Source organism: Mycotypha africana (genome assembly GCF_025528875.1).
Source record: "Mycotypha africana strain NRRL 2978 chromosome Unknown BDF20scaffold_3, whole genome shotgun sequence".
Taxonomy (NCBI): domain Eukaryota; kingdom Fungi; phylum Mucoromycota; class Mucoromycetes; order Mucorales; family Mycotyphaceae; genus Mycotypha; species Mycotypha africana.
In genome coordinates, this window is record NW_026515727.1 from 1,986,675 (window position 1) to 2,002,048 (window position 15,374).

Sequence of the window (15,374 nt, forward strand, 5' to 3'; positions counted from 1 at the left end):
ATGTATTATTTCATTTTTAAAGACATGTGGAGCTTTCTTTTAATCACAGTTGCATATTAAAGGATTGCTCATCCAAAGCCATCACATTACTATGCGTCTGTAACTTAGACACTCGTTAAAACCAAAAATGATCGCAGTCATGTCAAAGTTCGGCAACATGCTGGAACTTTCCTGAAATGACGATATGGTCGGAATCCAAGAACTCGGATAATTGCTTTAGACCAATAAGAAAGCAACAATATATGCACAGACTGCCAGTACTTTCTCGTACTTTCTCTACCAATTTTCATTAGCCAATAAAAAACCTCGGAATCTCCTAGTAATAGCCAAAGGAAAACATATAAAAAAAGCAAAGTTTGCCAAATTTTCTGTTCTTCATCAGTAACTGATTTTTCTTTAGTTCTCTATTCATTACAATATCAAACTATAAATAAAATGTCTGAAGGCAAAGCTGGTATGTATCAAACCGGAGTGACGTTTTTACAAATTTATATTTTAGTTTACAAACGGTTGTGTTAACCGCTTTTATTTTTCATTTTTTTGATAGTTGGTATCGATTTGGGTACTACCTACTCCTGTGTTGGTGTTTGGCAAAATGATCGTGTAGAAATTATTGCCAACGACCAAGGTAACCGTACAACTCCTTCCTATGTTGGTTTCACCGACAGTGAACGTCTTATCGGTGATGCTGCCAAGAACCAAGTCGCTATGAACCCTCATAACACTGTTTTCGATGCCAAGCGTTTGATTGGTCGTCGTTTCGATGATGCTGAAGTTCAAGCTGATATGAAGCACTGGCCTTTCAAGGTTGTTAACAAGGATACCAAGCCTGTTATTCAAGTAGAATTCAAGGGCGAAACTAAAACTTTCACCCCTGAAGAAATCTCTTCCATGGTCCTTACAAAGATGAGAGAAACCGCTGAAGCTTATCTTGGTACCACTGTCAAGAATGCTGTTATCACTGTTCCTGCTTACTTTAATGACTCACAACGTCAAGCTACCAAGGATGCTGGCTTAATTGCTGGTATGAATGTCCAACGTATCATCAACGAACCTACTGCTGCTGCCATTGCTTATGGTTTGGACAAGAAAGTTGAAGGTGAACGTAATGTCTTAATCTTTGATTTGGGTGGCGGTACCTTCGATGTCTCCCTCTTGACAATCGAAGATGGTATCTTTGAAGTCAAGGCTACTGCTGGTGATACTCACTTGGGTGGTGAAGATTTCGATAACCGTCTTGTCAACCACTTTATGCAAGAATTCAAACGTAAATTCAAGAAGGATATTTCTGGTAACGCACGTGCTGTTCGTCGTCTTCGTACTGCCTGTGAACGTGCCAAGCGTACTTTATCCTCTGCTGCTCAAACCACTATCGAAATTGATTCTCTCTTTGAAGGCATTGATTACTATACCTCCTTAACTCGTGCTCGTTTCGAAGAACTTTGCCAAGATCTCTTCCGTAACACTATGGAACCCGTTGAAAAGGTTCTCCGTGATTCCAAGATTGACAAATCTCAAGTCCATGATATCGTCCTTGTCGGTGGCTCTACTCGTATCCCCAAGGTTCAAAAGTTGGTTTCTGACTTCTTCAACGGTAAGGAACCTAACAAATCTATCAACCCTGATGAAGCCGTTGCCTATGGTGCTGCTGTTCAAGCTGCCATTCTTTCCGGTGATACTTCCGAAAAGACTCAAGACCTTCTTCTTTTGGATGTTGCTCCTCTTTCTCTCGGTATTGAAACTGCTGGTGGTGTCATGACCCCCTTGATCAAGCGTAACACTACTGTTCCTACCAAGAAGTCTGAAATCTTCTCCACTTACGCTGATAACCAACCTGGCGTCCTTATTCAAGTTTTCGAAGGTGAACGTGCCCGTACCAAGGACAACAACCTTCTCGGTAAATTTGAGTTGTCTGGTATTCCTCCTGCTCCCCGTGGTGTCCCCCAAATTGAAGTCACCTTCGATGTCGATGCTAATGGTATCTTGAACGTCTCTGCTCTCGATAAGACTACTGGTAAATCCAACAAGATCACTATTACCAACGATAAGGGCCGTTTGTCCAAGGAAGAAATCGAGCGTATGGTGAATGAAGCTGAGAAGTATAAGGCCGAAGATGAAGCTGCTGCCGCCCGTATTCAATCCAGAAATGGTCTTGAGGCTTACGCTTACAATCTTCGTAACACACTGCAAGATGAAAAGGTCGGCGGTGCTTTACCTGCAGAAGATAAGGAAAAGATAAAGACTGCAGTTGATGATGCTATCAAGTGGCTTGATGATTCTCAAGAAGCCTCCAAGGAAGAATATGAATCAAGACAGAAGGAATTAGAGGAAATTGTTAATCCTATCATGATGAAATTCTACCAAGCTAATGGTGCTGCCGGTGGTGCTGCTCCTGGCGGATTCCCTGGTGCTGGCGCTGCCAATACTGCTGCTCCTTCAAATGATGAACCTACCATTGAGGAAGTTGACTAAATATCATGCTTGCATCGAATTGTAGATTTCCCTCAGCTAATTTCTAGAATTTTGCATTATCACTCCCTTATACACTATTTATTATACTATTATCCATTTTAATTGTCTTTTCTGTAAATCAATAATTCAAATTGTAAATAAATTGTCTTTGTAAACAAATATTTTCATTTATCGTCTTTGTTTCTGTAGTATCGAATAACATTATTATTTGAAACTTTATTCAAAACGATTCATGTTTAGTTCGTGAAGAAATGTTTAACAGTTGTTAGGCGGTTGGTTTGATGTAATCTGTTCGGAATGGAGTATAAAAACAATCCAATACATTTTTAGATTTTCTGTAATGTCCATCATTTGTTTACACATTTTGGTTGCAAGCGGTTAAAATTTTACAATAAATTAATCTGAGAAATACTGATGGAGTAACTTTGCTTTCAATGAATAAAGTTTTAATGATGTGCATAACGGTAGGGTTTATATTCAATCGAACTCTTACCACATTGAAATAAAGGTAGGTTGAATTGTTATGTTTGAAAACAGAAGGAAAAGGCACATACTGACCAGATATTTATTCAATTGTTCCAGAAATAACCTTAGAGTATGAATATAGCAATTCCAGAATAAATTTGGCAAACACTGAAATCGACTTTTGATATATATATATAACATTGCTCAGAATTTTGATCGAGAATATACAAGGAATACTGACTGAGCCGCAGTGTAGATGTAGTATTGTTTAGTCAGAATAATTCTTTACTGCAGTTGTTTCAATTTCTTATAGCAACGGTTGCAGATTTTTTCTTCTGAATTTTCATTGTCATTATTGTTGCTCTTTGGCCACCATATAGGTGTATGCTGGATTTGACAATCTTCCATAGCACATACTCTTCTTTTACGTGGATTAGTATAAGTGGTGGTATTAGTAGCAGACAAATTGACAATGTTATTGCTGTTGGAAGATGAAGAGTTAGTTGCGGATGATGATGGTGTATTTGCAGAGGCTGAAGATAGTGACTTTGAGGCTGAAGCAGATAACGATAACAATGATGAATGCTTCTTTATAGATAATTCAGGATGATAACTCAGTAAATTAATATGCTCGCTCATATTCAAAGCTTCGATAGCAGCATCTTTGGCATTAGGAATCTTTGGATGACGCGCTTTTGTTGCGCGTGAATTTAAAGTTGCACGAAATCGTCGCATAGCTGGAGTTGTATCCGCAGCGACTTGTTTGTAAAGCTTGAAATAAGTCATTAATGCAGACTAATTAATAACAGAAAGTTAGTTATAGTGGTTCGCGCAGCATCTTCTAGAGGGAGCTGGTGTGCTTCCTGATTAAACTCACCTCTTGGGTATCATTGACTGTTCGGCAATTCAAGTCAATTAGTTTTTTGTGAGATATAATACTATTATGGGATGGACAGAATACATGAGGCACCATAAGGCCTGAAGGAGAACCACGGCCAAATAGTCCAGCAGGTACCATGGGATAATTTGTGAACTTGTTGCTGTTACGAGTATTAGGAAGTATTTCAAAGGCAAGTTTGAACTGATTATTCACGGCACATTGAACATGTACTGTCTTTCTACACTCGGAGCAAGCAACGCACGCACCACGGGTATCGTGACAAAGTTGACAATTGGCCTCAATTCTACCAGGATGCAGGCAACCAATGTATTCTACAGGCGTTAATGTGGTGATGTTGGCAAATTTGATCTCGGGAATAAAGGCGGCACAATGGAGATGGACCCAGTGATGACCAGCTGTTCGTTTTAGAGGTTGGTGAGGTGTGCCCTTGTTGTTACAGAGAAGGCAGTTGTAAGCATAGGATACAACAGGGTTTCGCTTGTTATTACAAACATCGCATCGCCATCCGATGCGTGCTTTACGGCTATCAATGCCATAGCAGTCTAAAATAAATTGGTCAGTGATTTGAAGATTCGCCCAATTCTGGTAACAGCAATTTCTTTAATAAAATTTCGTACGAACTTACCATTATGCACAGACATACCGCAGCTATGGCAGGTGTATAATCGATCATCCGGAGTAGTGGACGAGCAAATTTTGCAAGGAGAAGGTGGAAAGTGTATTACCACTTGCCTTTGTCGTCTCTATATGTCAGAACACAACATTAGTTAGACAGGTTCTAACGATTGATTTGCCAATGTTAAACCCTATCGCTCACTTACCTCATCTTTGATTTTCTTTATCATATGTTTGCTGCCACTTTCAAGAGGTCGTTTTCGCTTTTTGTTATCTACTATATCACTGCTTTCGCTGCGAGGACTTTGACTCGCAATAGAAGAATTTGAAGGGGAACTTTGACGAGCATGAGCTGTGTTGATGTGAGCAATTCTTGTCTGAGGTGAAATAGGTTTAATCTTGGCATATTTCAGCCAATACACACCGCAATCATCACATAAAACTTTGGTAAAAACTTTCTGCCTACGATCTATATCGGAAGGAGATCTTCGCCAAACTCTAGATTCAGTATTTAAACAGTTCATACATTGATAAGGTTTTCTTGGAGGTACGGCTGTCTTTGGAATAATGGTGGGATCAAGGTCTTCATCTTCGGCTTCATCTTCATCCTTTGCCATCTCTTCCTCTATAACATCGTCCTTGTCGTTCTCTGAAGAAACATTATATTTTTTGAACTTTTTCAATGGCTTGTATATTTTTGTCCATTCAGAATAAACAATTTCATAACGATTTGTTTTCTTCCACTGATAGAAGAATCGTACAATATCTGCCATCGGTTTAGTCTTGACATTTTTCTTAGCGTAGTTTAAATCGTGGCCATGTTCGCGTATACTTTGCTCAAACAGGTTGATTTCTTCTTGTGACCACTGAGGTACTACTTCTCCCTTAAAATCCTCTGTGGTAAGTTTGGACATATTCTCAAACGCAATATCGGTATGGTAGGAATTGTTATGAAGCTCTAATAGAGCTCGATCAAGTAGATCAGAATTATGCGTTGGAAGAGGAAGGTTGGGAAGTTCGCGTACTGAGTCCATATAATCATCCACTAGATTGTATACTCAACTTAGCAGAACGATCAAATGAATATTGGTTGACTCTGTGAAAACTTACCTTGCTCATCGCTCAAAACGTCTGGTTTGTACATGCAGGTTACTGTATCATCGCCTCCTCTAACGGGTTTACTCCATTCATCATTATTGGAAACAGAATCTATATCCATAGCAATGTCTGCTGTCGTTGTGTCGCCTAAAAAGAGAGTATAAATGAATTGGTTAAGTGACATGTGGTGAATTTCTATTTTTTGCAAAAATTGCTTTACATGGCTTTTTTTGTTTTTGATTGTGAGGACCATTAGACATGATACTGATATTATTCATTTTGTTATGGCTTTGATTCTTTTTATCTGACTTTCTTGATTTACTGCTGCCAGAAAGGAGGGAGAGGTGTGAGACTGAATTGGCTTCACTGCTTGTTGGAGAAGATAGCGCACTACTGCGACTATTATTGTCAGCTATTGATGTTGTTGACAGCGAATCTGCTACAGTCGCTTGGTAACGTGAGCCTATTCTACTTTTGGCTCTCGGGTAGATTCTATCATCAACATCAAGGATATCACCGATATTCGTATTAATACCAAAGTAACGGAACGGCCACATATGCGTCATTTTCATTGGTTGATCTGGCGAAGGCCGAACAAAAAAAAAAGAAATTTTTTTTTTTTTTTTTGAAGCCGTGTGTGTTAGTCAAATTCGCATCAAAGGATAAATAAATTAATGTGCTTACTGTTCTGAGGTATAGGTGATGCTCTTGGAGTACTAACAGCAGAAGAGTCATTTCGTTTGATGTTAAGCTTCAATTTAAGACTAGGAGAGGCAGAATTAGAAGAATTGGTAGAATTTGAAACAGCGGGGGCCAAAACGACGGAAGCTTTCGTTTGGGGTGGTGTGGGCAGTGGAGGAGGAGTGGTTGAAGGGGTTGAAAGGCGCTGTTGTTGCTTCGTTTGAGAACGGGTTGTACGGGCCTGTCTTTTATTCCTACTATTTTCCAAGCGATGCTGATCATTTTCTTGCTGCTGTTGAGGATGTGTTGCACCGGGCGGACTTAAGGAGTTTGCTGCAGAGCTGTGCGATGTTGCATCGTAAGAGGGACTTTGGGGGTTTGAGGAAGAAGACAAAGATTCAGCCATCAGTAATTCTTGTCTTGTGCAGAACGCGCATTGCCAAGCAAAACCCTTAGAGGGTTTGCGAGTCAATGGTGGGTTCAAACAAGCCATATGATAGCTTTTCTGACAAGCAGTGCATTTCACAGATACAGTACTACGAAGAATGTGAGAAGTATAAATTGAAATATTACGTTTGAAAAAAAAAAGTGAGATTCCAACATAATGGGAAAGATATGGCTTAATAATGAATGAGGAAATAAGAATTATAGTTACCTTTGGCACCATTCATTACAGACACAGCAAGTTCTTCTGGCTACAGTCAAGTCAGCTGCTTTACCTTGCTCAACTACGATAAACTGATACCTTTGTTTTAAGGCTTCCAATATATCCATGGGCACATTTTGAACTGTTTCACATGGAACGACATCATAAACTCGTTGGATATATCGATCATAGAGCTGATGGTAGTAGAAATTATCTGGCTCTTTTCTGTAGGCCTCAAACTCATTCTTGGGTATATAGTATTTGTGAGTTACGGTACATTTACCACGAATGGAGGATACAGGATTCACATCAGAATGCATAGTGGCCACCAGTAAGCAGGGATCAGCCGATTTCCTGTTGATGACATCTTTGAGTCTGTTATACCAAGCTATTCTAGCCTGTAGCCCTTTTCGTTTATGGGAAGTACAGAATTCCATCACTCTGCCAATGTAATAGGGTTCACCAAGGTGCTCTGGAGCGAGGTAGACGTGATCTTCCAACATAAATACAAAAGGAGGGGAATGTCAGTAACTCAAAAACAGAATGAGCAAAAGTCCTTCAGCCGAGTAGCATATACTTACCATTGATATGGATAACAGTTCCATTTTCCAGTGTTACTTCAGTAATTTCATGTGCAGGCTTTACCTCTGACATAACCAATGCTATCAATAGATATAAGAAGATGGAGAGGTAGTGGTGGGGGATAACAAATTTGGAAAGAATTTTTGGATTTCGAAAAGAGCAAAGATAGTTTTCTGGCCTGAACAGTATTAAAGGGGGTTCTTTTTGAGAGAAAGAAGTGCGCGTATGTCTAATGTGTGTATCTTTCTTTTTTTGTTCAATTAAATACGGTAGATGGGGTAAGGAAGTATAGGCTAAAGAAGTACAATAATAAACAACAAAAGGCGAAAATTGTTCAAATAGAGAGACTTTTAAAGCAGAAAATCCAAATTAGCCTTATGTTGATTCTCCTGTTTCCCCTTATTTGATTTGTGTATTCAGATATCTGTGTTCTGCAGCCTGATGTCGATAATCGATATTGAATAGGCAGAAAGAAAAAAAAGAGATGTTTAAAGAGAGAGAGAAAATGTAGGCGGACAGAAATAGGCATTTCAAAGTTGCTTCAGTCGACTGTAATAAGGACTCTTTTGTATTGGCTGCTGGAAAAATTTTACAACAGCAAGATAAGGAAATTTCATTGAAGAATTGCAGACCGTTTCCCTTCAGTCTCCCTGATCCCTAAGCCAACGTTGACAGGAATTCTTCCCCAGCAAATCTTGGCCTGCTGCCCTAGATAGTCAGCTAGACAATATATTCACGCAGATACAACCATCATAAGCATGAGAAAATATGCTGAAATCAATATAAGTATCGTAATAATCGATCATCGAGAATATTTTATTAACAAGTAAGTATTATAGGAAGTGAAAGTACAGGAATATTAGAGTATAGTAAGTAGAGTCATCATAAATATTAAGATTAGTTTTAGGAAACAGAAAGCAGAGTACGCATCATAATCAAATATCAACATTGGACAGCAAAAACAAGGTCTAGAATGATTCTATCGTGCTTTGTCGAGCTTGCCTTTTGTTCCACTCTCGTTTCTCTGACCAGGCTTTGATCACCATTAATGTGGCCACGTACGTCAAGGTTATAGATGTAAATGCAACACAAACATTCATCAAAAACATGGAATCAACATTATTACGGCGCAACCATAATAATGTGCCAGAATTAGAAGCCATGAACAAAATAGATCCTGCAGTTAACAAGAAAGCACCGACGAGTTCACTAGGTGGTCTGGTTGGTTGAGAATCTTTGGGTGGGTTACGATACAATGTGATATAAGTAATAAATCTGCACAAAGCTGCTGTAGCTAGTAGTAGACCCCACATGTAATGTATATTCGAAGAATAAGCTGTATCCTGGTGGTGATTTCCCATTGAAATGCCCGTCATAAGAACGGTCAAAGCTGGGAAAGGATTCCACGAATACCCTTCCCTGTCTACTGTTGTATTATTCGTATTTGTCAAAATAGTACGCTCTAACAGACGTCTCACTGCTCTACTCTCCACAAGAATTCCAACTAAGCCACACCACCACCACATGAATGCTAAACTAGCATGTTCCAAATCTTTGTGAGTCCAAGCAGAATCTTGACCAAAATGTTCCATCCAAGTGTTTGTGATACCATATACAAAGATGAGACTACATTCAACCATTTCAAAACTGAAGCCAGATGCACCTTCTACCTTATTCCAAGCCCATCCGCGATTTGCAAAGGCACCCAAATATCGGCCAAAAGTGCCCATACCGTAAAAGAAGAATATGCCACCTTTGATTAGATGTGCAATACAGCCCAGGACTTCCCAAGATCTGCATAATGACATGTGGTTGCCAAAAATAATCAGAGGAATAGAAAGCTTAATAATCTCGAATGTACTATTTGTTATAGGATGCATAATGCAATTATACTTTACCTGCAAACACCATGGTAAACAACGAGACCGCTCAGCGTCTGAACGAAAATCAGAACAATGAATGTTCTGCCCATTATCATATGGAAATATCGACAGACAACCTTTGTAAACGGGTTATATGCAAGCATCACAAAGCCGTCTTTAACAATACTGGGTATATAAGGTGAGGCTAAGTTGAACAAACGCATGGTGACTGGCTCTTTCTCAAAGACAACTTTGCTGCGATTGTCATTCAAGGACGATACCAGCTGATCGTTTTCTTCTGCGCCTTCTGGATCATCTTCATAATCAGTAGAGTGGTTCGCATTGTTAATCTCAGGATTAGAAGACCGTCTATATTCCTGCTTGTCTAAATCAAATTCATTCATGTGGAGAGTATCACCGCTTGCTTCACTTTGATGATCCGACGAGGAAGATGATGTTCCGCTACGGATAAATTCACGTTGCTGTACTTCCTGTAGTCGTTCGTAAGCATTGCTGGATCTTCTGCCTACTGCATTGGCTATTTTGCGTACAACACCCACACTCATTTGAATAAGCATAAATAAAAAAAGAATCCAGCCGAGTGTATGGTGAGAATTGCCTTTATAAAGGTGCGGCGTCGAATGACCATAGAGTTGTGCAAAGAAGAAACCTGCCATTGCAAAGCAGAAAGCTAATAACTGGACAGGTACGTGAAATGAAGATTTTGCTATGCCCAACATGATACCTGTGGTTGCAATAAATGATAAGCATGGCATGGTTATGGTTTAAAGATTGCTCTACATTTTGTTCAAGTTACCAATAGGCATAAGCACCCAAAAGGCTATCACCATCATTGCGACATGAATATAGAAATAGCCCTTCTTTTCAGGAAATAAAGCATAGGACATCAACTCATCACCTGTTGCATTGAATGCTGGTACTGGCTCATCCATTCCCATGGTGGCATGGTCATGTTGTGCTGAAGTAAGTTGAATCAGACATAAAAATAGTAATGAAAGGAATAGTAGATCTCGCCACTTGAACATTATTTTTCTGCTTTTCGGTGAGAGAACCTTATTAGTTAGATCAAGTAAATCAATACAAAAGCAAGTCAAAGTATAGAAATATAAATTAAAAAAGGAATTAAAAAAATTGAAAGATAAAACAAAAAGGAAAATCTGTTTAGAAAAAAAATAAAAAAACTAATACGTTTTAAGCATAATTTATATCAAAATTTTAGCGCGTAAAATTCCTTAATGTGTGTTATGATGCTTGTATGTGTTCTCCAGTCCGGGTTTTGTGTTCTGGGAGAATTGGATCTTTTTTATTTCCTGACGTTGAATTCAGTTCAGCGGCCGGTTGGCTGTCAAAAAGATTGGCTACGTTTAAGCGAGCTATCTAGGGTTTCAAAGGATGCAGTGCCCATATACGTAAAGTAGTTCCTTAGCATTTGAACATTTTATTGCATAGTCATTAAGCTTTTCTACCATTGCTTATCCCTTGATCGTGATCTGCCATATGATGCAGTTTGCTGTTGTTTGACAATACCAACTTGAGTAAGCTGATAGTGATATCATGATGTCCAATGATTTTTTGATAAAAAGCTCGGATAAATTGTTAATGTCTCATGCAAAAACTGAAATGCAACTCTAAATTGTACCCTGCAAAATTGTGTGATTCGGCTTTTCATAACAATCAATGTATACATTCTACATAATTCCTTATGGTTCGTTTCGTCCCCGCATTGAGGCCATAAATCATGTGTTTCTTACCCCGCAATTTCAATTGTTACTCTGAATTTGATGTATTTTTGATTTCAATTCTTTGATCCGACAATCGTCTATTATAAATATGAAAAGTGGCTTCAAATGCATGTGTATAATTTTTCTTTCATTTCCAATCTTCTTGAAAGATATGACTTTACGTTTTCGCGTGTAACATGCCCCGATTGCGCAAAAAAATTTTTTTGGGTTTTGACTGTAACTCATGGACACGGCTAAACTCTTTTAGGTCTTTCTAGAAGGATATAATCCTTCTATGCGTTATACATGCAAAAGAATGCTAAAGAATGACTGTCCTCATTGTACTTTTATTAGATGAGGAATATGCTATTAGCAAGATCGCATTAATGTTTTTATTGTCTAACACTTCTATGTTTCGAATTCAAACGACAACAAACCAACGGGAAGTATTTTTATGGAAATTCTTAGATTTGTCATGTTATCACGAAGTTACTGTAACGGTCCATCATATTTACCGGCGGTTATGAGTTCCTCCAGCACAAAATGCTCAACAGGCCATCTTTCGGATGAGTTCTTTATTCAGAAATTACAAGAATAGGAAAACAAAAACCATTTATCATGAATTAAACGATGATAATAATGTAAAGGTAATCAACCAAAAAGGTGTCTGAGAGGCTGTTTTCAGTTCTACGATAATTATATCGAGTTCGGGTTAAAGAATAAGCAGTTGCTATAAAACAGCAAATCAAATGCTCCTCGCCAGTCGAAACAACCCTGGTAGATCCCTTTTCTAGAAATTGTTTAAAGGAACCAGATGAGATATATTGACACTGCTGCGGCATAACGGACATTCCGGCTTATTTTGACACCATTCTATGATACAGTTCCAACAAAATAAATGACCACAGGGTGTTGTTGTTGTAACTGTACGCTGTTCTAAGCAAAGCGCACATTTCAACAATTGCATCTGTTCGTAGCTTAATTCTTCTTCTTTTTCTTCTTCTTCTTCTTCTTCTTGCGCAGCCTTTTCATCAATTGAGTCCATGAAATCGAAATCATCTTCATCAACAATCTCAAGCTCGTCTTTTTGTGCTGCCTTCTCTTTTTCAAGATTTTCAGCATCTTCAAGTAAGGCTTTCATTTGTTCTTTTTCTCGCTGTACAGCTTGAATACGTTTTCGGGCAGCTATAAAACCCTGAATTAGTAACTGAAGCGTGATCAGAACGCCCAAGACCTCGTAACCCACGCGTTGTTCATGGGCTCCTAATCGACGGGTGAATATCTATAAAAAAAAACCAAAAAAAAAACAACCTTTTTTTTAAGATATCGAAACCAGTTAATGTTATGTTCTTCAGGTACTTACATAACGGATGCCTGTGAATCGTTTTGAGAAACTATAATAGGCTCCGAAGAAGTAGAAGATAGCCAAATGCACAGGCCGAACGTTCTTTACAAAAAATTCTTGTATGGAATTCATATGGGTTCTGACAAATTGAGTAACTCTCTGCCTTACTGAAAATGTCTTTGCTGGATCAACAACGTGCTGCTGCTGCTGCTGTTGTTGCCGAGACCTTTTCTTGATCTCAGCAATACTGCGGGTATAAATGTATGGTAATAAGGTTTGAATAAATACAAGTGAAAACCGTCGCTATATACAATAGAGGAATTTGGAAGAGTCAAGTTAACTAAAAAGTTGACATCTACTGGAAGTATGAAATTCTTACAAAAAAGCGAGGATAAGTCTGACTACTATCGCTAATTTGAACTAATTCACAATACTCTTCTCCAAGTGTTTGTGTGCCGAGCAAAGTTGTCAACGCATAGTAACAAAAATCAGAGATTGTGTTGATCTCTTTTTGCCACAGATGCTGTCGGCGAGTACCTTTTTATACAACCCAAAGACTCAGTCAGCGTCTATTCTCTTAAGCTTTTTAACTATTTATCTTTACCGAAAAATTGTTGAGCCACTCGAGTCATTTGCTCTTGTAAAATTGTTTGATAGTAAACATCTTTCTGGTTTGCACGAACTATTAAATGTACAAATAAGCAATTACATGTGTAAATCAGTGAAGCGTATGCTGTACTGCGAGTTGATAATTTTACTTATATCCGGTTGAGCTCCATAAGGAAATTGCAAATTGAGGGGTGGCAAAGGTGGCTTCGTTAATGGCGGTTTGCTTGTGTCTGTGGGGGTAGTCGATTGTGCATCTGCCATTGTAATATTAATGAAGCAATTTTTATTTTAGGGAAACTTACAAAAAGAGTAAATAGCGCTTTGTAAAAGTTGAAAAAGAAATGTCTCCTCTCCACACGTGGGAGGTTACATATGCTCAATCTGTCTTTTCCTTTTAAATCTTCGTATGCCTCGAGTGGATATTATCACTTATTTACAGTCCACTGAAATGCTCAAGATAAAGTACATCTGTCTACCAAGCAATATGTCCGTCTGAAGGTTCAAACTTTTATTACACATTTCATATCAGTCTGCTTAAATTTGAACACTCTTGCTATTTGCTTTATACTCTTTCCAATATAACGGCCACACCCTAAGATATAGTTAAACATAGATTAAGCATTTTATACAACTATTCAGTTTTGAGACATTCGATTACCTGTCCTCCTCCAATACATGCAGATCCTACAGCATACCTTTCCTTTGTGCGTTGAAGGGCATGCGACAAATGCGTTAGAATACGTGCGCCTGAAGCACCCAATGGGTGACCTACAGCAATTGCACCACCATTAACGTTTGTTTTATCTCTATCCAATCTTAGTTCCTTTTCACAAGCTAAGTACTGAGCAGCAAAAGCTTCATTGACTTCGATCAAATTCATGTCCTGCAAATTCAGCTTTGCACGTTTCAGGGCCCCTTGTATAGAAGGAACTGGACCAAGACCCATCAGAGTGGGCTCAACAGCTGATGCTTGCCAACTTACAATACGGGCCAAAGGCTTCAAATTATATTTGTTGACAGCATCTTCACTGGCCACGATTAAAGCAGCTGCTCCGTCATTGATCCCTGATGCGTTTGCTGCAGATACTACTCCCCCCTTCTTGAAAACAGGCTTTAACTTGGTTAGATGTTCTAATTGCAGCCCAAACCGTGGATGTTCATCCTCGCTCACAAGTTCCGGACCTTTACGGCCTTTAATTTCGACTGGCGTGATTTCATCCTTAAAGATCCCTCCCTTTGAGGCTACACAATACAGGAAGAAACAATTTCTATGATTCAATATTGGACGACCCAACACAAAAAGTGTTTTCTTTTGCTTTTCGGTTTTGTAACCTATTTTTAACGTACCTTTTTCATATCTATTTTGACTAGATAAAGCGTAGTTGTCGCATTCATCCTTTGAGATATTATATTTTTCTGCCAAGTTCTCAGCTGTAATTCCCATTGGTGTCGGTGTCGGATACTGATCGGTTAAGGCTGTCCATAACGTGTCCTTTAACTGAGGGTCTTGACCCAGTTTGAGACCCCAACGGCTAGATCCGGACAAAGAGAAAGGAGAAAGTGACATATTTTCTGTACCGCCTGCCAAAACAATTTCTGCTTCGTTAAGTTGAATTTCTTGAGCAGCATTTATCAGACTTTGGAGGCCAGAACCACACAAGCGATTGACAGTCAATGCAGGAACTGTCACAGGTAATCCTGTACGATGACCAATATGGCGAGCAACATAAGCACCAGCAACATCTGTTTGGAGAACATTACCAAAGATAACAGAATCGATGGGAATATCTTTATTAGGAAGATCTGCGATAGCAGCTCTAGAAGCTAATCCGCCTAATTCAGAGGCTGATGTGTATGTAAATGAATAATATGTACTTAAAATCCTAACAATTTGTTTATGGCTATAAACACTCTTGAGTTTTATTGTTACCTGTAAGGTCTTTTAATTTGCCTCCAAATGCTCCGAAAGGTGTTCTATTTGTTATAGATATGAATGTAAGACGATGCCTATATGTATCCTTGTGGTATTTGAAAAAAAAACAACAAACATTGCCATGTACCTTTTTGCTGCTACTATGAACACTTGTCTTAATGTCATGGTATGTAAACGAAAAGGGGTATAAAAGGAAACAAAAGAAAAGAAAATGCTTGAAGATGAAAGTCGTACTAAAACACAAAACGTAGGCTATCAAAAAGTGTGTGAACTTTGAAGAGTCACAGCATGTGATTTTGAGTGATCTGCATTAACAGCTAATTGATATGGACAGTCTTTTCTTCGCAGTAAGCTGGTATTGGCACCTAATGCGCGAGCACAATTGCAGCAGGCGGCTTTAGATAAAATACAGAACCAATTTTC

General features: G+C 38.7%; 6 protein-coding genes across 6 annotated transcripts; 2 read left to right on the plus strand and 4 right to left on the minus strand.

Moving 5' to 3' along the window:
- Positions 1-315: 315 nt before the first annotated feature.
- Positions 316-2,652, plus strand: BDF20DRAFT_400126 (70 kDa heat shock protein 3). Its single transcript, XM_053075373.1, has 2 exons — positions 316-454; positions 548-2,652. Exons 1-2 carry the CDS (start codon positions 436-438, stop codon positions 2,470-2,472), a joined length of 1,944 nt encoding a protein of 647 aa, XP_052938436.1. The 5' UTR covers positions 316-435; the 3' UTR covers positions 2,473-2,652.
- A 570-nt stretch (positions 2,653-3,222) lies between these two features.
- Positions 3,223-7,532, minus strand: BDF20DRAFT_911713 (uncharacterized protein; the record flags this gene model as incomplete). The annotated part of the gene is made up of 9 exons (XM_053083865.1): positions 3,223-3,732; positions 3,815-4,380; positions 4,464-4,581; positions 4,660-5,498; positions 5,564-5,698; positions 5,772-6,131; positions 6,236-6,768; positions 6,888-7,371; positions 7,460-7,532. The coding sequence occupies 9 exons, from the start codon at positions 7,530-7,532 to the stop codon at positions 3,223-3,225; spliced, it is 3,618 nt and encodes a 1,205-aa protein (XP_052938437.1).
- A 534-nt stretch (positions 7,533-8,066) lies between these two features.
- On the minus strand, positions 8,067-10,495 carry BDF20DRAFT_860992 (uncharacterized protein). The gene is made up of 3 exons (XM_053080551.1): positions 10,140-10,495; positions 9,359-10,067; positions 8,067-9,254 (listed from the first exon to the last, which is right to left on the minus strand). The coding sequence occupies exons 1-3, from the start codon at positions 10,366-10,368 to the stop codon at positions 8,429-8,431; spliced, it is 1,764 nt and encodes a 587-aa protein (XP_052938438.1). The 5' UTR covers positions 10,369-10,495; the 3' UTR covers positions 8,067-8,428.
- A 7-nt stretch (positions 10,496-10,502) lies between these two features.
- BDF20DRAFT_400615 (uncharacterized protein) lies at positions 10,503-10,991 on the plus strand. Its single transcript, XM_053075374.1, has 2 exons — positions 10,503-10,746; positions 10,810-10,991. Exons 1-2 carry the CDS (start codon positions 10,579-10,581, stop codon positions 10,876-10,878), a joined length of 237 nt encoding a protein of 78 aa, XP_052938439.1. The 5' UTR covers positions 10,503-10,578; the 3' UTR covers positions 10,879-10,991.
- Positions 10,992-11,854: 863 nt separating this feature from the next.
- BDF20DRAFT_834130 (Pex12 amino terminal region-domain-containing protein) lies at positions 11,855-13,279 on the minus strand (the record flags this gene model as incomplete). The annotated part of the gene is made up of 5 exons (XM_053078713.1): positions 11,855-12,346; positions 12,428-12,712; positions 12,789-12,946; positions 13,014-13,091; positions 13,168-13,279. 5 exons carry the CDS (start codon positions 13,277-13,279, stop codon positions 11,855-11,857), a joined length of 1,125 nt encoding a protein of 374 aa, XP_052938440.1.
- A 141-nt stretch (positions 13,280-13,420) lies between these two features.
- Positions 13,421-15,191, minus strand: BDF20DRAFT_861028 (Thiolase, N-terminal domain-containing protein). The gene is made up of 5 exons (XM_053080552.1): positions 15,079-15,191; positions 14,949-14,992; positions 14,366-14,863; positions 13,677-14,260; positions 13,421-13,610 (listed from the first exon to the last, which is right to left on the minus strand). Exons 1-5 carry the CDS (start codon positions 15,114-15,116, stop codon positions 13,581-13,583), a joined length of 1,194 nt encoding a protein of 397 aa, XP_052938441.1. The 5' UTR covers positions 15,117-15,191; the 3' UTR covers positions 13,421-13,580.
- Positions 15,192-15,374: the final 183 nt, after the last annotated feature.